Source organism: Ostrea edulis, chromosome 5 (assembly GCF_947568905.1).
Source record: "Ostrea edulis chromosome 5, xbOstEdul1.1, whole genome shotgun sequence".
NCBI lineage: Eukaryota > Metazoa > Mollusca > Bivalvia > Ostreida > Ostreidae > Ostrea > Ostrea edulis.
This window is the reverse complement of record NC_079168.1, coordinates 2,158,370-2,182,073: the sequence shown is the minus strand read 5'-3', so window position 1 is coordinate 2,182,073 and position 23,704 is coordinate 2,158,370. Positions and strand designations below refer to the sequence as shown.

Genomic DNA, 23,704 nt, shown 5'->3' with positions numbered 1-23,704 from the left:
ATGCATGGCTTCAATATTTACCAGCGCGGTCGTTTGGATTAAACGCAATTAAAAAAAACATCCCCGAAAGGAGTCAAGATAAATGCATTAATCAACCAACACGAGTTGAACAGGTACCTCGCATTGACACCTGAACGCTTGTAAATAGTATAAAAGGTTTATTCCCATGTAGATTCTGCGTAATTCACTTTACTGCAAATACATGTATAGTTTATCGACCTGAGGAAATAATCCCAGAATTAATGTATGTACGTACAAAATAAATAGCGTGCCCATGAATTTACATTTAGTGGGGAGGGCTTAAGAAAAATAATAAACTTGTATAAAATTTTTGTCAAGTGAGACAAAATAAAATATAATAAATTGTGCTTTTGCCCAAACTTGAAAATGTTAAATGATAATTCAGGTGGGGGCGAGGTAACTTTAACTGCCTCACTTTCATACACATACCAGTGTTTGTTGCATGTTCTTCGCTACATGTACATGTATAAGGGTTAAATTCATAACTGAAGGTTCTTGCATTTTCCCCTCATTCAGAACTTCTCCCATTTTTCAACCAAACAATTCTTGTGTGTTTTGTAATGATAATAACAATGATTTATTCTTTTCTTTGATATTGATGAGTGATCTGCAGTTTTCCTTGAATTTTCGCAGTTGATAATCCTGATATTTGTACTTTATAAATTAAATTTGATATAAGAAGAAAGTTCACTCTTATGCACACGTTCCTTTTTCATTTTTGCCTTGCTATGAAAATCGATCCTTTGACTTTGGTGTTCCGAATGACAGTGAACGGTGAACGCTTTGTGAACGGTGAATGCATGGTGAGAGCAAAACTGTAAATGGAGAGCGCACGGTGATCGAACGGTGAACGCACGGTGAGCGAATAGAAAAATGGTAAAGTAGAACGTTTTAGGGACTGTATTAAGAAACACTGGGCCAGGAAAGTTGAAATTTACATGAAAGCTTTTTGACATAGATTAAATTCGTGTTTCTTCAAATTATAGCACCCAGGGGTATGATGGGGCCACAATAGGGGATCTCAGATTTACATGCAGATATATAGGAAAATGTTCTCCAGAACAACAGCACCATGAATAGTCCTTTTAATGTGCAAGCATCCTCAGGTAGTGCAGATTTAATTTTGTTCAAATTGTGACACTATGAAGTATGATGGGGCTGCAATAGGGGATCAAAGTATATTGGGATAAACCTTCATGCATACAACTGTAGTGCCATGATCAGTCATATTGATATACAAGTATCTTCAGGTAGTTTGTTCAATGCAGGGGTCCTACTGTAAGGGTAGGATGGGGCTGCAATAGGAGATCAAAGTTTTATCATAATTAATTTCTAAGTTTACATTTTGTTTGTGTAGTTTCATTATTAAATGTAGAAAATGAGGTGTCTCAATTTAATATGATTATGGAGATCGGAATTGTGGAAGCAAGCTTTATTGATTTATTAACGATTTGGAATCTGTTTCTTTCACAGGAAAAGCAGCTTGGTCTGACACATTCCAAGGTGGCTGGCTGATTACCTGTCTGTACAAAGTGTACATGGAACACTTAAAGAAAGGTCACAAGATCCGCATGATCCGTTCCATCACGCAGATCAACCGTCTCATGGCCCTCTCAATGCACTCTGTTACAGATGATCCCCAGCTCAACTCTATGAAGTGTGTGCCTGTTATGACTCACATGTTAGAGAGAGACATTGTACTGGTGCCAAAAAACCTTCAATAAAAGTTCACAGACTGGCAGCAATCCTACTCAATACAATTTGTTATTCATGCCTGAAAATACTGGAGATAGTTTTTGGTCTGTCTGTTTATGACATTTGCATTTTTCATAATTTTGGATTTGATGAAATGTAGGGTCAAGGTCAAGCTTTATTCCAGGTTAAGCAGACATATCAGTAGATGTGTTAGATATAAATGTTTGTAATGCTGCAAGTGCATGGCTTCACCCTAGAATGTACCATAGACAAATCGTAACAGAACATGATTGGTGTCTCAGTCCGGTTTTGCTAGAACCCGGTTTTAATGGTACAATATGTTAACTTCTTATTGTTTCACACAAGTCCATTGGTTTGATATTCTCTTGCTTTACAGGTATAGTGTATTATTCCAGACGTTTTTCATTCCTTGGAAAAAAATTTTGAAACCTTTGTGTGACAATTAACTTGTATTATAAGTTTTTGTAATTATGTGTTAATGTTGCAAATACTATGTTATTTACCTGTATAAACTTGTGTAAATACTGTACATATTAAAACTGTACTCTGTTACATGACTGCTAATGACTTTAATGTACTGTTAACTTAATGTAAATACTTTAAGAGAACTGTCAGTGAATGACTATTTTGAGGTAATTTATACAATGTAAGGGAGGTAATTTATACAATGTAAGGACCTTACACATGTAACACATCACTACAATTCATTTCAAAAGAGACAAAAGGGATTAGTATTTGATGGAATTATTTAGTTAAGATACAATGAAAATGATGCTTGTATAATTTCATATTTGTATTCACCGTCTATTTTAAACAAATACAGTAAAACGTGATTATAGTGGACCTCCAGGGCCAGTGAAACACATTTCATTATAACCAAACTTTTGTTATGTCCAATACAATTTTCATTATTTTCCTTTCATAGGGGAATACATATCATTTTGCATTAAACTTGAATTTGTTATAAGAGTATTTTGCTGTACATGTATAAGGTATTTTCACTGCAGTTTTTTGGTACATGACACAAAAATCTCAGGCATCATGAACCTATGTGATGTATCAAAACTGGTTTATAAGAAACTTGGTTATAAAAAATGAAATCCCCGCCAGACCTTTCAAATATTGATTTAATTCATAGATATTTCAATCATTAGCAATAATGTAGTCTTTTAGCCAATGATGCAATGAATTTTAGCAGATATTTATTTTGACATTGAATGGGATATTTTTTGTACTTCCAATAAAAATTGAATGATGTTCACATCTATAGTATTATACTCAATTTTTAATGAGAGACGCAAGTTTCTTAACTTTTAGGCATAAAAACAGAGGCTCAGGTGCAAGTCCCACAAGAAACCTAAAGACTCGGCACCAAGTAGGGCCATTCAGTTCACCCGTGCTTCAGTGTGTGTCCAGGGTTTTGTAGAATTATGTTGTAAACAAAAATCATACGGAGATGAAAGATACTGTGTAAGTGACAACATGATAGATAATGAAGAGGAAATATTGGAATATATTTTTGATTTCATTGTCATGCATGGTTGCATACACAATCTTCTTTGATGGGTGTCTTAACACTCGCTTCTCACCAATGCGACCCGAGTTTGACCCTCAAGATCCGCAGTGATTGTATGCGAGAGGGTGTGGTGGTTCTACGTGAGAAGGTGTGGTGTGGGGGGGGTATACTGGAATCGGGTTGTCCGTCTGTCTGTCCGTCCGTCTGTAGACGCAATGGTTTCCGGGCTCTAAAGCATTATCCTTTCCACCTACCGTCACCATATCATATATATGGACTACCCATGGGATGAAGATGTTCCCTATCGATTTTGGGGTCAAAAGTCAAGTGCACTGGACATCGAAGTAGCAATATGGTTTCCGGGCTCTAAAGCGTTATCCTTTCCACCTACCGTCACCATATCGTATATATGGACTACCCATGGGATGAAGATGTTCCCTATCGATTTTGGGGTCAAAAGGTCAAAGGTCACGCGCACTGGACATCGAAGTAGCAATATGGTTCGGTTTGTCATGCCATTTGTTTTTTACACTCAGAAAAGAGGTAGTTTATACCTATTACCAACACCCTTTGGGAGATTGGGGTAAGCGGGGGGAATTCTTAGTGAGCATTGCTCACAGTACCTCTTGTTTGTGGGTAGCCCTATCTACAATTCCAAAAACAAAACCTCAATTAAATTCACAATTTATATCATGTTTTAATGCACAGAATCCTTTTCCAGAACATAAAAGGTCTCTAAAGCCTTTGTGCCATCACTGCGACCTGGATTTTATATCAAATGTTAGACTTGCTCAAGTCTCTATGTTTAATAAGCAGTGCTCTCTTTAATACTTTTGATAATGCCAAACATAGAGACTTGTAAACCCTGCAAAATCACCGACCAGAATACGGTCGGTAAAGGGATCATATTACAACACTGTAGTGTGGTGCTGCAGAATCGCTGATAAGTTGACAGGTGATGTATGGCTATGGGGATTTCCAAAATGTTACAAAGTTGAACAATTAAAACTTCTCTGAATTAAAATGAACACGGAAATATCTAATCTCCTAAAGCCATATCATAAGAATTAAATCAGTTATCTATAAGTGATTTAAAATTCAACCAGAAACTAATCTCTTAGATGTTCCATGTCCATAGGATTGCAACAGACTTCCTATTGTTCACTTATAGTTTGTCTTAAGTTTCAAAACACTTTTATTCACCTTATTGACTTTTCTTATTAGTATGAGTGTCTGGATTTATGTCAATGTGCAAGTAAAATCTTTCAATTAACACAAAATATTCTGTCTTTGATGATCCTTGGAATAATTTTGCAAAATTCACCATTTTTAGCTCACCTGAGCTGAAAGCTCAAGTGAGCTTTTCTGATCACCCGTATTCCGGCGTCCGTCCGTCTGTAAACTTTTCACATTTTCAAATTCTTCTCAACAACCACTGGGCCAATTTCAACCAAAGTTGGCACAAAACATCCTTAGGTAAAGGGAATTCTAAATTGTTAAAATAAAGGGCCAGGCCACCTTCCAAGAGGAGATAATCAAGAAAAGGTAAAAATAGGGTAGGGTCATTAAAAAATCTTCTTCTCAAGAACCACTGGGCCAGAAAAGATGAAATTTATAGATAAGCTTTATTAGGTAGTGCAGATTCTAAATTGTTAAAATCATGGCCCCCGGGGGTCGGATGGGGCCACAATAGGGGGTCAAAGTTTTACATACAAATATATAGGGAAAATCTTTAAAAATCTTCTTCTCAAGAACCACTGAGCCAGAAAAGCTGAGATTTATATGAAAGCTTCCTTATATAATGCAGATTCTAAATTGTTAAAATCACGGCCCCCGGGGGTCGGATGGGGCCACAATAGGGGGTCAAAGTTTTACATACAAATATATAGGGAAAATCTTTAAAAATCTTCTTCTCAAGAACCACTGAGCCAGAAAAGCTGAAATATCTATGAATTAAATCAATATTTGAAAGGTCTGGCGGGGATTTCATTTTTTATAACCAAGTTTCTTATAAACCAGTTTTGATACATCACATAGGTTCATGATGCCTGAGATTTTTGTGTCATGTACCAAAAAACTGCAGTGAAAATACCTTATACATGTACAGCAAAATACTCTTATAACAAATTCAAGTTTAATGCAAAATGATATGTATTCCCCTATGAAAGGAAAATAATGAAAATTGTATTGGACATAACAAAAGTTTGGTTATAATGAAATGTGTTTCACTGGCCCTGGAGGTCCACTATAATCACGTTTTACTGTATTTGTTTAAAATAGACGGTGAATACAAATATGAAATTATACAAGCATCATTTTCATTGTATCTTAACTAAATAATTCCATCAAATACTAATCCCTTTTGTCTCTTTTGAAATGAATTGTAGTGATGTGTTACATGTGTAAGGTCCTTACATTGTATAAATTACCTCCCTTACATTGTATAAATTACCTCAAAATAGTCATTCACTGACAGTTCTCTTAAAGTATTTACATTAAGTTAACAGTACATTAAAGTCATTAGCAGTCATGTAACAGAGTACAGTTTTAATATGTACAGTATTTACACAAGTTTATACAGGTAAATAACATAGTATTTGCAACATTAACACATAATTACAAAAACTTATAATACAAGTTAATTGTCACACAAAGGTTTCAAAATTTTTTTCCAAGGAATGAAAAACGTCTGGAATAATACACTATACCTGTAAAGCAAGAGAATATCAAACCAATGGACTTGTGTGAAACAATAAGAAGTTAACATATTGTACCATTAAAACCGGGTTCTAGCAAAACCGGACTGAGACACCAATCATGTTCTGTTACGATTTGTCTATGGTACATTCTAGGGTGAAGCCATGCACTTGCAGCATTACAAACATTTATATCTAACACATCTACTGATATGTCTGCTTAACCTGGAATAAAGCTTGACCTTGACCCTACATTTCATCAAATCCAAAATTATGAAAAATGCAAATGTCATAAACAGACAGACCAAAAACTATCTCCAGTATTTTCAGGCATGAATAACAAATTGTATTGAGTAGGATTGCTGCCAGTCTGTGAACTTTTATTGAAGGTTTTTTGGCACCAGTACAATGTCTCTCTCTAACATGTGAGTCATAACAGGCACACACTTCATAGAGTTGAGCTGGGGATCATCTGTAACAGAGTGCATTGAGAGGGCCATGAGACGGTTGATCTGCGTGATGGAACGGATCATGCGGATCTTGTGACCTTTCTTTAAGTGTTCCATGTACACTTTGTACAGACAGGTAATCAGCCAGCCACCTTGGAATGTGTCAGACCAAGCTGCTTTTCCTGTGAAAGAAACAGATTCCAAATCGTTAATAAATCAATAAAGCTTGCTTCCACAATTCCGATCTCCATAATCATATTAAATTGAGACACCTCATTTTCTACATTTAATAATGAAACTACACAAACAAAATGTAAACTTAGAAATTAATTATGATAAAACTTTGATCTCCTATTGCAGCCCCATCCTACCCTTACAGTAGGACCCCTGCATTGAACAAACTACCTGAAGATACTTGTATATCAATATGACTGATCATGGCACTACAGTTGTATGCATGAAGGTTTATCCCAATATACTTTGATCCCCTATTGCAGCCCCATCATACTTCATAGTGTCACAATTTGAACAAAATTAAATCTGCACTACCTGAGGATGCTTGCACATTAAAAGGACTATTCATGGTGCTGTTGTTCTGGAGAACATTTTCCTATATATCTGCATGTAAATCTGAGATCCCCTATTGTGGCCCCATCATACCCCTGGGTGCTATAATTTGAAGAAACACGAATTTAATCTATGTCAAAAAGCTTTCATGTAAATTTCAACTTTCCTGGCCCAGTGTTTCTTAATACAGTCCCTAAAACGTTCTACTTTACCATTTTTCTATTCGCTCACCGTGCGTTCACCGTTCGATCACCGTGCGCTCTCCATTTACAGTTTTGCTCTCACCATGCATTCACCGTTCACAAAGCGTTCACCGTTCACTGTCATTCGGAACACCAAAGTCAAAGGATCGATTTTCATAGCAAGGCAAAAATGAAAAAGGAACGTGTGCATAAGAGTGAACTTTCTTCTTATATCAAATTTAATTTATAAAGTACAAATATCAGGATTATCAACTGCGAAAATTCAAGGAAAACTGCAGATCACTCATCAATATCAAAGAAAAGAATAAATCATTGTTATTATCATTACAAAACACACAAGAATTGTTTGGTTGAAAAATGGGAGAAGTTCTGAATGAGGGGAAAATGCAAGAACCTTCAGTTATGAATTTAACCCTTATACATGTACATGTAGCGAAGAACATGCAACAAACACTGGTATGTGTATGAAAGTGAGGCAGTTAAAGTTACCTCGCCCCCACCTGAATTATCATTTAACATTTTCAAGTTTGGGCAAAAGCACAATTTATTATATTTTATTTTGTCTCACTTGACAAAAATTTTATACAAGTTTATTATTTTTCTTAAGCCCTCCCCACTAAATGTAAATTCATGGGCACGCTATTTATTTTGTACGTACATACATTAATTCTGGGATTATTTCCTCAGGTCGATAAACTATACATGTATTTGCAGTAAAGTGAATTACGCAGAATCTACATGGGAATAAACCTTTTATACTATTTACAAGCGTTCAGGTGTCAATGCGAGGTACCTGTTCAACTCGTGTTGGTTGATTAATGCATTTATCTTGACTCCTTTCGGGGATGTTTTTTTTAATTGCGTTTAATCCAAACGACCGCGCTGGTAAATATTGAAGCCATGCATGTGCACCTGTCAATTCTAGGCACTAATTACTAAACTATCTTTATTTCACATGCATCGTTTATACTCTTGTATTAAGAAATTAAATACAATGCATCTTCAGTCAAAATATATAATTGCATGTAGCATACCAAGATGACGCACCAATATTCATGATTTTTTAAAACGTCAAGAATTCTAAATATTATAAATTATATGTTTCTATTTTTCATTATATATGTACTGTATCTGTACATGTAATACTGTAAACAATGTACAAATGAAATTTTCTTTTTTTTGTGCATGATTGCTACGTGCATTGATGTGAAATTTACGATAATTTTTATGAGAAATATACATCCAGTACTTGCACAACAAGAGGCCCATGGGCCACATCGTTCACATGAGTCACCTTGGTCCACATCAGAAGACTTTCCATATATATTTGCATGTAAAACCGTAGTCCCTATTATGGCCCCAACATACCCCTGGAGGCCATGGGTTTTGCAAACTTGAATCTACACTATGTCAGAAAGCTTTCATGTAAATGTCAACTTCTTTGGCCCAATGGTTCTTGAGAAGAAGATTTTTAAAGATTTTTCCTATATATTTGTATGTAAAACTTTGACTCCCCCCCCCCCCCTTGTGGCCCCATCCTACGCCCCAGAGGCCATGATTTGAACAAACTTGAATCTGCACTTTGTCAGAAAGCTTTCATCTAATATATCAGCTTTTTTGGCTCAGTGGTTCTTGAGAAGAAGATTTTTAAAGATTTTCCCTATATATTTGTATGTAAAACTTTGATCCCCTATTGTGGCCCCATCCTACTCCAGGGGGCCATGATTTGAACAAACTTAACTCTGCACTATGTTAGGAAGCTTTCATGTAAATATCAGCTTTTCTGGCTCAGTGGTTCTTGGGAAGAAGATTTTTAAAGATTTTCCCTATATATTTGTATGTAAAACTTTGATCCCCTATTGTGGCCCCATCCGACCCCCGGGGGCCAACATTTTAACAAACTTGAATCTGCACTATATCAGGAAGCTTTCATGTAAATATCAGCTTTTCTGGCTCAGTGGTTCTTAAGAGGAAGATTTTTAAAAGATTGTCCTTATATATTTGTATGTAAAACTCTGATACCCTTGTGGCCCCATCCGACCTCCGGAGGCCATGATTTTAATAAACTTGAATCTGCACTATGTCAGAAAGCTTTCATGTAAATCTCAGCTTTTCTGGCTCAGTGGTTCTTGAGAAGAAGATTTTTAAAGATTTTTCCTATATATTTGTATGTAAAACTTTGATCCCCTATTGTGGCCCCATCCGACCCCCGGGGGCCAGGATGTTAACAATTTAGAATCTGCACTACCTAATAAAGCTTATCTGTAAATATCAGCTTTTCTGGCCCAGTGGTTCTTGAGAAGATTTTTTAATGACCCTACTCTATTTTTACTTTTTCTTGATTATCTCCCCTTGGAAGGTGACCTGGCCCTTTATTTTAACAATTTAGAATTCCCTTTACCTAAGAATGCTTTGTGCCAACTTTGGTTGAAATTGGTCCAGTGGTTTGTGAGAAAAAGTCAAAAATGTTAAAAGTTGACAGACAGACAGACAGACGGAGGCCGGAATACGGGTGATCAGAAAAGCTCACTTGAGCTTTTAGTTCAGGTGACCTAAAAATGAACAAACAGATGTATTCATACATATATTCTCAACCTGATTATAAAATAAGTACAATCCAAGGGAAAAATCCAAAATATACCAAATGAATAGACTATTTTGCGTTCACCGTGTGCTCATTGTTCACTTTGCATTCACTGTGCGTTCATTCACTTTGCGTTCACCGTGCGCTCACCGTTCACCAAATTGCGTCAGCATTCGCTCTGCGTGCGTTCACCTTTCGCTCTGCGTGCGTTCACCGTTCGCTCTGCGTGCATTCACCGTGCGCTCTCCGTTCGCTCTGCGTGCGTTCACGGTTCGCTCACCGTGAGTTCACCATTCAAGTGGGAAAGTAGACTGTTTCAGGGACTGTAAGAAGATCTTTCCCACATATCTGCAAGTAAAACTTTGATCCCCTATTGTGGACCCAACCTACCCCAGATGGTTATGATTTGAATAAACTTTTAGATTTTTACAGATTTTTCCTATTCATATTAAACACTTTGATTCCCTCTTCTGGCCCCATCCATCCTTGGACACACTACACATAGAGAACTGTTTAGAGATCTTGTATAGACTACATCTAGATAACTGTTTAGAGACATTGTACAGACTACATGTAGAGAACTGTTTAGAGTCCTTGTACACACTACATGGAGAGAACTGTTTAGAGACCTTGTACAGACTACATGTAGATAACTGTTTAGAGATCTTGTACAGACTAAATGTAGAGAACTGTTTAGAGACCTTGTACAGACTACATGTTGAGAACTGTTCAGAGACCTTGTAAACATTACATGTAGAGAACTGTTTAGAGACATTGTACAGACTACACATAGAGAACTGTTTAGAGATCTTGTATAGACTACATCTAGATAACTGTTTAGAGACATTGTACAGACTACATGTAGAGAACTGTTTAGAGTCCTTGTACAGACTACATGTAGAGAACTGTTTAGAGTACTTGTACACACTACATGGAGAGAACTGTTTAGAGATCTTGTACTGACTACATATAGAGAACTGTTTAAAGACCTTGTACAGACTACACATAGAGAACTGTTTAGAGATCTTGTATAGACTACATCTAGATAACTGTTTAGAGACATTGTACAGACTACATGTAGAGAACTGTTTAGAGACCTTGTACAGACTACATGTAGAGAACTGTTTAGAGACCTTGTACAGACTACATATAGAGAACTGTTTAGAGACCTTGTACTGACTACACATAGAGAACTGTTTAGAGTTCTTGTACACATTACATGTAGAGAACTGTTTAGAGACCTTGTACAGACTACATGTTGAGAACTGTTTACAGACCATGTACAGACTACATGTAGAGAACTGTTTATAGTTCTTGTACAGACTACATGTAGAGAACTGTTTAGAGACATTGTACAGACTACATGTAGAGAACTGTTTAGAGTCCTTGTACAGACTACATGTAGAGAACTGTTTACAATTCTTGTATAGACTACATCTAGATAACTGTTTAGAGATCTTGTACAGACTACATGTAGAGAACTGTTTAGAGTCCTTGTACAGACTACATGTAGAGAACTGTTTAGAGACCTTGTACAGACTACATGTAGAGAACTGTTTAAAGACCTTGTAAAGACTACATATAGAGAACTGTTTAGAGACATTGTACAGACTACATGTAGAGAACTGTTCAGAGACCTTGTAAACATTACATGTAGAGAACTGTTTAGAGACCTTGTACAGATTACATATAGAGAACTGATTAGAGACCATGTACAGACTACATGTAGAGAACTGTTTAGAGACCTTGTACACATTACATGTAGAGAACTGTTTAGAGACCTTGTACAGACTACATGTATACAACTGTTCAGAAACCTTGTACACATTACATGTAGAGAACTGTTTAGAGACCTTGTACAGACTACATGTATACAACTGTTTAGAGACCTTGTACATACTACATATAGAGAACTGTTCAGAGACCTTGTACACATTACATGTAGAGAACTGTTTAGAGACCTTGTACAGACTACATGTAGAGAACTGATTAGAGACCATGTACAGACTACATGTAGAGAACTGTTTAGAGACCTTGTACACATTACATGTAGAGAACTGTTTAGAGACCTTGTACAGACTACATGTAGAAAACTGATTAGAGATCTTGTACAGACTACATGTACAGAACTGTTTAGAGACCTTGTACAGACTACATGTAGAGAACTGTTTAGAGACCTTGTATAGACTACATGTAGAGAAATGTTTAGTCATTGTACACATTACATGTAGAGAACTATTTAGAGACCTTAAACAGAATACATGTAGAGAACTGTTTAGAGACCTTGTACAGACTACATGTAGAAAACTGATTAGAGATCTTGTACAGACTACATGTACAGAACTGTTTAGAGACCTTGTACAGACTACATGTAGAGAACTGTTTAGAGACCTTGTATAGACTACATGTAGAGAAATGTTTAGTCATGGTACACATTACATGTAGAGAACTATTTAGAGACCTTAAACAGAATACATGTAGAGAACTGTTTAGTGACCTTAGATAGACTACACGTAGAGAAGAATTTTCTACAAGCTCTCACCTGGCGGACTTGCCATCACTATCATGCAGTTGTGGAGGCAGGGTGGGGGTGCCAAGGTAACTTCTTCCTCCATCGGGGCCCGAACACAGCCTGACATTTCGGTGAAAATCTTATTCCCTGCCCTGATATTTGAACATTTCACCCCTTTGGCATCCATATGAGAGTGGGCCTCCTCTGTAATGTAAAAAGTCAAAGCTCAAAAATTGCACATTATCAATAATCAGTAATCAGAGATAATCAAACATGCATTTTATTCTGTACTTTTTGACATAGTATGTTAAAAATAACATGGATAGCAACATGTATTTCAAATCTTAAAACATTTGAATGTCTGATACAATGAATATGAATCAATTTCTCTCCACCATGAAAATAAAGCTGAACATATAATTATAAAACAAAATCATAATGTAGAATTAAACAATTATGCTAAAAAAAAATGCAACTTCAAAGCGACACCAATCAACTTGCCCTATCACCATTCATTCTATATTTATAAGGTTAAAGTTTCTGCAGACAAACAGATGGATGGACCATAAACTATATGCCCCCCGGATCTCCCAATTACCGTTCTGCATGACTGGTCTGTTTTGGGAGGACAGTACATGCTGTGTAGATGGGTGTGGCCTTGAGCTCCCTTCTGGTTGGATCCTGATAGACACGCCTCCATCCACAACATCATAGGCACTTACATTTTCACATGTTCGGCTTCTACATGCCTAACAATATAAAAAAAAAGACAATATATGATGCTGAAAGGATTTTAAAGCACAGTACTGCACATTGCCAAATAAATTTCTTCTCGCATCTTAAATTCAGTTTTCTTCACCTATGACTACTTTTTACACATACGCACACATATCCATGGACAACAAAGAGAATGAAAGAATGAATTATTGTTTCTCTTCCTCAGAAATAATTTGATTCAATAATATTATTTTAGATAGAAGGAACAAACCCTGGCAAACAATAAAACACATACAAACTGATATGAATATTCATTTCTTCATAACTGGAGTTAGTTTTTGAAATCCATTATCAAGAAATGAAATTTAAGATAGATTGTCTACTAATTGTCTATCTACTGAATGGTTCTTTAAGTTTAACAACTATTGGTGTATGCACAGTAAAGTTTCTATGACCATTGACCGACATAAATACTGTTAATGAATTTTATCACGAGAACACTCTTTACACATAATTTCGTGAGATTACCCATCTGCAAAAATTTAGTTCTCGTGAATAAACTCTTACATATAGAAGACTTAAGAAAGAAATAATATTTCACGAAAATTATGTCTCGTAAATAATTACATCATTGTATCCACACGAAAATAAAGTCTGGCAAAATAAAACTAATCTACAGTATCAATTTCCTAGTCACTATCAAAGTATCAACCTCTGTATAGAGTTTGCCAACTGCTTATTCTGTTTGTCTAGCCCTAATTTGCACATTGATTTCAATTCTAAATTTAGCCTGGTATTTTCTCTCTGGTGGTGGTGAGAAGGGGGGGGGGAGAAATGTGGAGGATATGAAAATGAAATATATTTTTCACTGAGGTCATCATAATTATCAAATACAGTAAAACGCAAAGTGCTGGGGATGAACAATTTTGATTCACTATAAACGTAATATGTTTTAAAACAACAGGGAATAAAAATCACATTGCTGTAAGCATGAATTCATTATAAGAATGTTTGCTGTAAAAATGTTTTACAGTAAGTGTGAATTCATCATAACTGTAAATATGAATCGAGTCCAAGATCAACAAAAATGTTGGCAAGAATCCTAACACAACTACTGGGGTTTTGTTTGAGTGCTTAATCGACTAAGGATCTATTTACCTGTATAAAGAATACTTTTGGTTTCCCTTTAAGGGCTCGACATTTGCCGTCATCGAACTTGTCGATGATTTCACTTGTCTGAATACTGCCATCTTTCGTGGAAAATCGGTGCTGATAAAACTTCACTTCCTGTCTCCTGAAGTCAGGGTTGACAATTCCACTTTTCACCTCATCCTCACTGCCATGAGAACTAATCACCATGACAACACATGAGATTCTTTGTAGAAGTTCTGTCTTGGAAGTGACTATGCAGAAACATAATCAAAGAGTAAGATTTATGTATTTTATATATATATATATAGATATATTGATATATACATGAATAAAATACAGTTCAAATCAAATGTACACAATACTACAAACCATTCGTATCCCTATCATACCAACAACGTAGTTCTAAGAAAAGATTTTAAGAATATTTCTTTGTAAAATCTTATCCATATTGTGGTCAGAACTGGTTCAGAGTCAAGAATGTACACTACATAAGGATGCTTGCAGATCATTTTGACATTACCCTTGTGGTTCTTGAAAAGTGGTTCTTAAAAATATTTTTTCAATGTATCCAAAAATAGAAAAGGGGAAAACCAAGTGCTACTCATTTCCATGGTTACTCATGGAATGGAAAAATAATTATCATTATTATATATAAGTTAGGTTGGGTAGGGTATACAGTGGAGCCTCGGTAATCCGGACGCCATTAATCCGGACGCTTCACCTTCCGGACAATTCTTCTAGGGAACGGAATTTTTATACATTATTTTGCATCATTAATGCGGAAATTCGCGTTCCGGATCCGGACGGTCACTTTTTACTACAAAACGTTATAATGCATTGAAAATTGTACCGTTAATCCGGACGGTAATTTTGTTTAGGGAAGGTCTGTGTCGGACAATTTTAGCAAAGCGTAAATTATAAAGAAAACAAGCCAAACTGTCTAATTGAAGCGATTACCTGTACCCTGTCAACACATCCTTCCAATTAGATGGTGTGTGATGACAAGTCCGTTAGATGGCATGTGCCGATCGAGACATTGTATTGCCAATTTTCGCACATAAGATCTTTATTACGTGTAGTGTTGAATTTTGTAAATAAATCTGTAGCATATTATTTTATAGTCTTGAACAATACCCTAATAGTATTAATAAATTAAACATCATACCGTAATGATAATTTTTTTAACTGCTACACATATCAGTTGTACTGATTCGTAAATTGATATCGGCTTATTCAAATCTAAAGAGTGTAGATTATACTTCTAGATTCTAGATTTTATACTGTTGATTGGCGTGAAATATACATGTATGTTCATGCACATGTATATGTAGTATAAGGTTTTAACGTTTAGAATGCCACGCATGTAGAATGTACCTGTGTACGATTGATTCTTGTTACGATGTTGTAGAGCTTTATTGCTTTCGAATTTTTAAACTCTGGGTAGAAGTGAGAAAATTACCATTTTATGGAAGATGACAATTAAATTCTGTATGTACCTGTAATGTTAGTTTCACCCGAGTTTTGTTCCGTTATTATCGCATCATGAAAATAATAGGTGCGCGTGACTAGATCAAAGCAATAGTAGGTCTTGATATTACGAGCTTAAATGATTCTGTTTTCCCGATATTGTCTTGGATAATTATAGAATAAGAAATATAAACTCTGGCAGATTGAATTTCGGTTAAAGAATGTTGTCAACTGACATGATAATCACGAAATACTTATATCAACTTTGGACGATGAAGATTGTTTTAACAGACCGCCGAACCCGTGAATCATGACAGGTGGAAATTACCGGCCTCTTTAAAAAGTAAAAGTGTGATGAAATGTTTGAAGTGTAAATGATTATGATAGTTACTAATGATTTATTTACTTATAGTTACATAAAATGCTTCATTATTTGTTTTAGTGCATACGGTACACAGTTTTGTATATTTATTTGTAGGGATCATATGTATGTACAATGTAAGCACAGGCAAATACACTGAACACGTACATTAAATTTTAGTGCTTTGAAATACATGTAAATGTTAACATTATCATAATTTATTTACTAATGCAAATGGTCAAATCCAATGATAGAATGTGTTTAATTCACTATGCATCAATAAAGTAGGCACATATTGGTTACTTATGTAAAGATAGAAAATATGCGATTCAATTATCCGGACGCTTCATTTATCCGGACGATTTTCCTGGGAACCCAAGTGTCCGGATTAACGAGGCTCCACTGTATATACCAAGTTTCATGAAATTCTGACACATGTCCATCAATGGCCATTTATGTTCTCCTGAAGTAATTTTAATCCCCTTCACCCAATGAGGTTTTGTGCTAATTTTGGTTAAGATTGGCACAATGATTCTTGAGAAGAAGCAGACAATATGAAAAGTTAATGTGATAATATTGACCCCCAACAAAATACAAATTTTGATCATCTATCAATATATAGCGGTTAATTTACAGATTATTTCATACTACACAATAAATTCATTATAACTTACTGTATATAACTAATACATATATTGATAGGTAACCAATGTTGGGGTTTTTTTAATCAGAAAAGCTCACTTGAGCCTTCAGCTCTAAAGAGGTCAAGCCTGTTAACAGACAGACATATGGACAGACAGATAAACTTTCTATAGGGCTTTAATATAGCGTGTTGACAAACAGACATATGGACAGACAGATAAACTTTCTATAGGACTTTAATATAGCGTGTTGACAGACAGACATACGGACAGACAGATAAACTTTCTATAGGACTTTAATATAGCGTGTTGACAAACAGACATACGGACTTTCTATAGGGCTTTAATATAGCGTGTTGACAAACAGACATATGGATAGACAGATAAACTTTCTATAGGACTTTAATATAGCGTGTTGACAGACAGACATACGGACAGACAGATAAACTTTCTATAGGACTTAATATAGCGTGTTGACAGACAGACATACGGACAGACAGATAAACTTTCTATAGGACTTTAATATAGCGTGTTGACAGACAGACATACGGACAGACAAATAAACTTTCTATAGGATTTAATATAGTGTGTTGACAGACAGACATACAGATAAACTTTCTATAGGGCTTTAATCCCCTCTCCCTCACCTTCTCTAATCCACTCCATGCACTCCTCAGCTGTTAGATCTTTCTTCACCTGAACCTCAAAGCCTAAATGTGTGTGAAAAAGTTCATACATGTTCTCTAGATCTTTCTTGACTCCAGGTCTAGACTGCTCCCCATTGTTGAAATACTCAAACCCCACAAGGAGGGCGAGACCTGGTTTGTTGTTATCGACGACCACGAACTCGTTCTTCTCTTCATTGTCTACGATGTTACAGTCCTCTGTTGGAACAACCGCAGAGTCAATGTAACTAACAAAAAGGGGACCTAATTCTGTTTCATGTACTTCACGCCTGTCACCACTACTTTCTCTGTAAGTAATCAATGTTTTACTGTTAACATACTTATTTCAGCATTCCATTTGATAAGTACCATATATCAAGAAATATTCGCATTTTTTGACGAATAAGGAAAATTTCCCACAAATGAAAGCGCCAAATTTTTAAAACCCCATTCTACTAAAAATAGATTTCTTTATTGTCTGGGTTTTATAAATGTTCTATTTTTAGTATAGTAAGGTCTGTACGCGTTTTTATAATAGAATCATGTGACAACAATCAACTAACCACAGGCTTTGAATAATATATTATAAGAAATATATTTATGATAGAATTTCATTTCATATTCAAACCTGTACTAATTTAAGAGTGTGCTGTGTTTATGTTGGTATGTCCAAAGACATAAGATGAATAATACTGTAAATAAAATAAACAAGATCTCTGCAAAGCGGGGCATATCCCCTCACAATGCGTGTCTACAAGCTTTTTCTATGAAGTCCAATTGTAACCTAGACCATTTGATTTCAAAATCAACAAGATCAATAGAGTTCTTCCTCTCGTAATAAGAAAAATACATGTGAAGTATGAAATCAATGCAGCAACAAATGTATCAATAAGCTTTTTCTATGAAGTCCCGGAGTGGAATTGACCTTTGCACCAAAACCTATAGATTTCTTCTAGTCTCTCTTGATAACAAAGCCTGTGGAACATCTACAAACTCAATTTTACACACATGCTCACATATTCACCCACCTATGAATGGGTCCGTAACTATATCCCCTCTCGCAATGAATGGCAAGGGGATAACAAGAGGCTCATAGGCCACATCGCTCACCTGAGTCATCTTGGCCCATATCTAAAGATTTTCCAAATATATTCGCATGTAAAACTTTGATTCCGTATTGTGGCCCCAACCTACCTCCAGGGGTTATGATTTTAACAAACTTAAATCTGCACTGTGTCAGGAAGCTTTCATGTAAATCTCAGTTTTTTTGGCCCAGTGTTTATTGAGAAGATTTTATAATATTTTCTCCATATATTTGTATGTAAAACTTTGATCCTCTATTGTGGCCCCCATCCTACCCCCAGGGGTCATGATTTTAGCAAATTTGAATCTGCACTAATTGTCAGGAAGCTTTCATGTAAATTTCAGCTCCTCTGGCCCAGTGGTTCTTGAGAAGATTTTTAAATGACCCCACCCTATTTTTGCATTTTTGTGATTATCTACCCTTTATAGGAGACATGACCCTTCATTTGAACAAACTTGAAAGCCCTTCACCCAAGGATGCTTTGTGGCAAGTTTGGTTGAAATTGAAGATGAAAATGTGAAAAGTTTATGCAGACACCAGTCAACGGACACATTTTGATCAGAAAAGCTCACTTGAGCCTTCAGCTCAGGTGAACTAATAAATAAATACAGTATTAGAATAAGATAATACTGTAAATAAGATCAATTATATAATAACTAGAATTGTCCTAATACGACTAATACCCCCGCTGGGCACATTGAATAGTGAATTTGTACTCATTGAAGAATAAATGGTTTAAAGATAATTCTGGACAATGACAACATAACACTTCCCCCTCAAAACAGCCATAACCTCATTCAATGTTAAAAAATATCAATCAAAATAGCAGGTGCACAACCTCATTATTCATATAAGTGTAACAGGAACTGAGAAAATGCAATGGACTAGACCAGGATTCAAACCTGGGGCCCCTCAATCTCTAGTCAGGTGCTCTACCAACTGAGCTACATGTATCTGGCCACCAACGATCAAACGTTTGACCACCACATTCCTCCCTCCTTAAATGTCTTTACACCATGAAGACATCAACCCACTGGCAGGATATTTATCCCCTGACAGGCATTTTCACCTTTCAGTTCCAGGGGCTGGTCTACGACACCAAATGTAACAAGAAGGGAGAAAATGCAATGGACCAGACCAACAGACTAGACTGGGATTCGAACCTAGGCCCCCTGAATCTCCAGTAAGGTGCTCTGAGCTAGATGTATCTGTCCACCAGCGATCAAACCCATCTGACTGCTACATTATTTTGTAAAGCGTAAAATCCATATTGCTCTAAACGCTATCTAAATAACAATAAAATAAGTAAAGTAAGTTGTGTAAGAACAAATGACTAGTCGGTGAAGATAAGGAGTCCGTTATGATTGCACAACATAGTCATCTTGACTTAGATTTCATCCGCACAGACTAGTTGTAATGAATTGCAAACAGATGAGTCTTTAGTTTAGATCTAAAGATACAGAGACTATAGGAGCAGTTCTGATATCATATGGTAGAGCATTCCATAGTTTAGGGCCAGCCACACTAAAAGCTCGAGTTTTTACTTTTTACAATTTACTTCTACAGACAGACAGACAAGTTGATTCCAGTACACCTAAACTTCATTAGCAGGGGATATAAGTAATACTGTTACATAATAAATAATATGGTAAATAACACGGTGAAAAATGTGGTAAATAAACTGTTAATGAAAGTACTGGTAATAGCGTTGAATTTTTGACACAAGGTACAGGCCATACTGCTGTCAGTGTCAATCATCGGTAAACCTGTAAATTAGGATTGTCACGCTGCCTAAAACTAACTTTTTTTAAATTGAAAGTTGCTTTTATTCTCAACATTGCCTGTCTTTTTAAAAAATCTTCCTGAATGTTACTTTGAGAGACAGCTGTGAAGCCACCACAAACATGACTAAGATAAGTTGTAAGACGGAGAGATGACTTACTGATACATATATATTATTACTACAGTAACTTGATCCGAAGAGTCGGATCACGTCGAGTTGACAGGCACGGATCATCAGATCACACGAGACGCGAAGCGTCGAGTTTGATCTGATGATCCCCGCCTGTCAACGAGACGTGATCCAACTCTTCGGATCAAGTTACTGTAGTAATGATAAATTTATTATATACCCCCTTCTGCATTTTAAATCCACATTTATAAGATAATAAATGTAATCCAAATTATCAAAAACACAGACATACTATGAAATTATGTTTTGTGTACGCAGTTTTGTTTTGTTACGCGGTCAACATTTTCCACAAATAACGTTGCGTTTATGCATTGTGACGTCATTGTGACGGCATCAGTTTCAGAGGATACTGATACCGAATCAGAAGACCACAGTGTGGTGATCCGGAAAACCGGATCACACGCTGTGAAATCCACAGTATCAACGAACGATACATTGATGGGTATATAATAATAACATGTCAACTTGACGTGATCCGACTCTTCGGATCAAGTTACTGTAGTAATAATATATATGTACGTAACGATCTACTAGAAAGGGACCCAAAAAATTGATGATTCTGTAAAGAAAACAAAAATACGGAGCTGGACTTTATTTTCGAATATAAGATATTTATCAACCGTAACACAATCAAAATAATCACATTTCCTACTGAAAAAAATCACTTGCTCCATCAGGCAAGTGTGTATTGAGTTTCACTTGTCCGAACTGGGTTTTCACTTGTCTCGGGCAATCGGACAATCGTTAATGTCGATTCCTGTATGCACATCTACACAGTGTGTCCTTATTAAGGTAACTCCATACTCGCAGTTTTATCTGATACAAGTTTGAAAAATGTATCTATTTCCATTCATTAGAGTTAAAACTAACAAATTATCAAATAAAATACATATGTCATCACACTTTTTAAGATACGAGACGTACATAAACAGAATCATATATCACCGTCAGAAAACTGCAATTTTCCTTAAACAGCGTTATCAAAATTTCATACAAACTGGTTATGACGATATAGTAGCATTCATAACAATTTCATGAAACTGTATCTTCACAAAAATATATAAAATGTCTGTAAAAATAAAGGAAATCTATCGCATTATAGACTTGATAAAGAAATCAATAGAAACAGAGTTATTGCCCTTGGATTCAATAATTTAAAACGTATCATTGATTCTTCATTTATAACTAAGACTTTTAAAATAATTTATTTTTAACAAGATTTTTTACAATAACTATCGGAAAAGACTCCAACAAAATTTATGTTCCTATCACGCATAAATGTAAATAAATCATTGATTTTGCAAAATCTGATGACATAACAGGAGGGTGGAATTACTTTAACTACAAAGTTTCACAAAATTCTGTTGCGTGGTCTCAGAGGAGTTGCACTAACAAGAACAGGACAGATGGGCTCGAAATTCTAAGTTCAAAACAGGCATAACTCTCAGAAAAATTACTGAATCAGGATTTCCTGGGAATATGCACATCTACACAGCGTGTCCTTATTAATTACAAAGTTTCACGAAATTCTGTTGAGCAGTCTCAGAGGAGTTGCGCTGACAAGAAAGGGACTGATGGACGGGTCAAAAACATTATACCCTCTGCAACTTCGTTGTGTGGGGTATAATAATACTGTAAATAAGAGTCTAACCTGTCGCTCCCTTGCACAAAATCGGCATCCAAAGTACTCCACATTTTTTTTCCTCTTCATAGATTCTCCATAGGATACTGAAAATATAAACAAATGTAAAAACTGAATGTAGATAAAACAGACACCTGTTACATTATTACAGAGCAGTCATTGTCACCACAAACACCTGTGTTACAGTGCTGATTCAGAAACATATTAGTATAGGGGGTCGGAAAGCTACCATTCACATACATATCCAAGAACAAATACTATGTTGAAGTCAATGATATCAACAAAAGCATGACAATATCATGTTGATATTGTGACATGACAAAGTTATTGTTTACCATATACAAAACTGTCTTCTAATGACCAATTACAATGTCGATATCAACGATATCAACAATAGCATGGCGATATCAACAAAAGCATGGCGATATCAACAATAGCATGGCGATATCAACAATAGCATGGCGACATCTCCATCAGCACGTAGAAGATTTACCATCATACTTGAAGGACACCACTGATTACCTTAATAAAACACCCTCATCGGGCCTGCCAGACCATACCCTCCTTGTGACCATGGATGTTACTTCACTTTACACTAACATTCCACATGATGAGGGTATTGAGGGGTGTAGAGAGGTTTGGAACAATAGGGTAATTAAATGTCCTTCAACCGAATCACTCATTCAGCTTCTTGAACATGTCCTCAAGTTCAATAACTTCATGTTCAATGGTGAACACTACCTGCAAATAAGTGGCACAGCCATGGGAACAAAAATGGCACCATCGTATGCCAACATCTTTATGGGGAGACTGGAACGTAGACTTCTACATTATTCACCAGTTAAACCCCTCAGTTGGCTACGTTTTATTGATGACATTGAGATGAAGTGGGTTAACGGTCGTGAAAGCCTGGACGATTTTATCGAGATGGCAAACTCTTTCCATAATTCCATCAAGTTTACTGTGGAAATTTCCACCTCAAATAACACTTTTCTGGATACCACAGCCACATTTAGAAATGGGGAAATTGAGTTTAATCTCCACACCAAACCCACTGACTCTCATTTATACCTTATGCCATCTAGTTGTCATCCACCCCACACTTTCAAAGGTGTGCCTAAGGGTTTGGCTACGCGAATCCGCCGCATCTGCTCTACTCCTACTATTTTCCAAGAACAAGGAACAATCCTCAAAACTCATCTCACTAACAGAGGATATGATCCTTGCAAGGTACAATCAGCGATTGATGAGATGTCACTACAGGACCGACAGTCCCTCCTCCAGTATAAAGAAAAACCTCAGAATGACAGGGTTCCATTGGTCACTACATATCATCCCGCCGTCAAGAACATCAACGGTATTCTGAAGAAACACCTGCCCATTCTGCATGCCAACAAACGAATGGCTGGTGTTTTTAAGGAACCACCGATGGCATCCTTCAGATGTCCCAGAAACCTGAAGGACATGATAGTAAGGACCAAACTGGATAACCCTTTACCCAATGGAGGTTTCAAAATATGCTCAGACCTCAGATGTCAATTATGCAAATATAGCTCAGACACTGAGGGTTTTAGCAGTCCTGTCACGGGTCGCAGTTATAAAATATTGGGAAACTTTTCCTGCAAAACCAATAAATGCATCTATCTCATCAGTTGCGATGTCTGCCAGAAGCAGTACATAGGAGAAACAACAGATCTTCTCAGACGGGTCAACAACCACCGGTCCTCCATCAGAACCAA

At 36.2% G+C, this 23,704-nt stretch overlaps 1 protein-coding gene and 1 long non-coding RNA gene across 6 annotated transcripts in view; one reads left to right on the top strand and one right to left on the bottom strand.

Moving 5' to 3' along the window:
* Window positions 1-304: 304 nt before the first annotated feature.
* LOC130055198 (uncharacterized) lies at window positions 305-3,002 on the top strand. 2 transcript variants are annotated; one of them, XR_008803483.1, is made up of 3 exons: window positions 305-878; window positions 1,008-1,127; window positions 1,495-3,002. It is a non-coding gene; the product is annotated as an uncharacterized LOC130055198 (long non-coding RNA). The 2 variants fall into 2 exon arrangements; XR_008803484.1 differs by lacking the exon at window positions 305-878 and having other exon boundaries at window positions 885-1,127.
* A 2,611-nt stretch (window positions 3,003-5,613) lies between these two features.
* Window positions 5,614-23,704, bottom strand: part of LOC125650197 (caspase-3-like) — a 24,361-nt gene continuing 6,270 nt past the window's right edge. Inside the window, exons 3-8 of one of the 4 annotated variants that reach the window (XM_048878255.2) lie at window positions 21,975-22,051; window positions 17,250-17,575; window positions 14,140-14,384; window positions 12,863-13,013; window positions 12,295-12,468; window positions 5,614-6,580 (exon numbers count right to left, since the gene is read on the bottom strand). In XM_048878255.2, coding sequence (XP_048734212.1) covers window positions 6,330-6,580; window positions 12,295-12,468; window positions 12,863-13,013; window positions 14,140-14,384; window positions 17,250-17,575; window positions 21,975-22,018 — 1,191 coding nt within the window. In that variant the 5' untranslated portion in view covers window positions 22,019-22,051 and the 3' untranslated portion in view covers window positions 5,614-6,329. The other 3 variants (XM_056167003.1, XM_048878257.2, XR_007360918.2) reach the window with 3 other exon arrangements.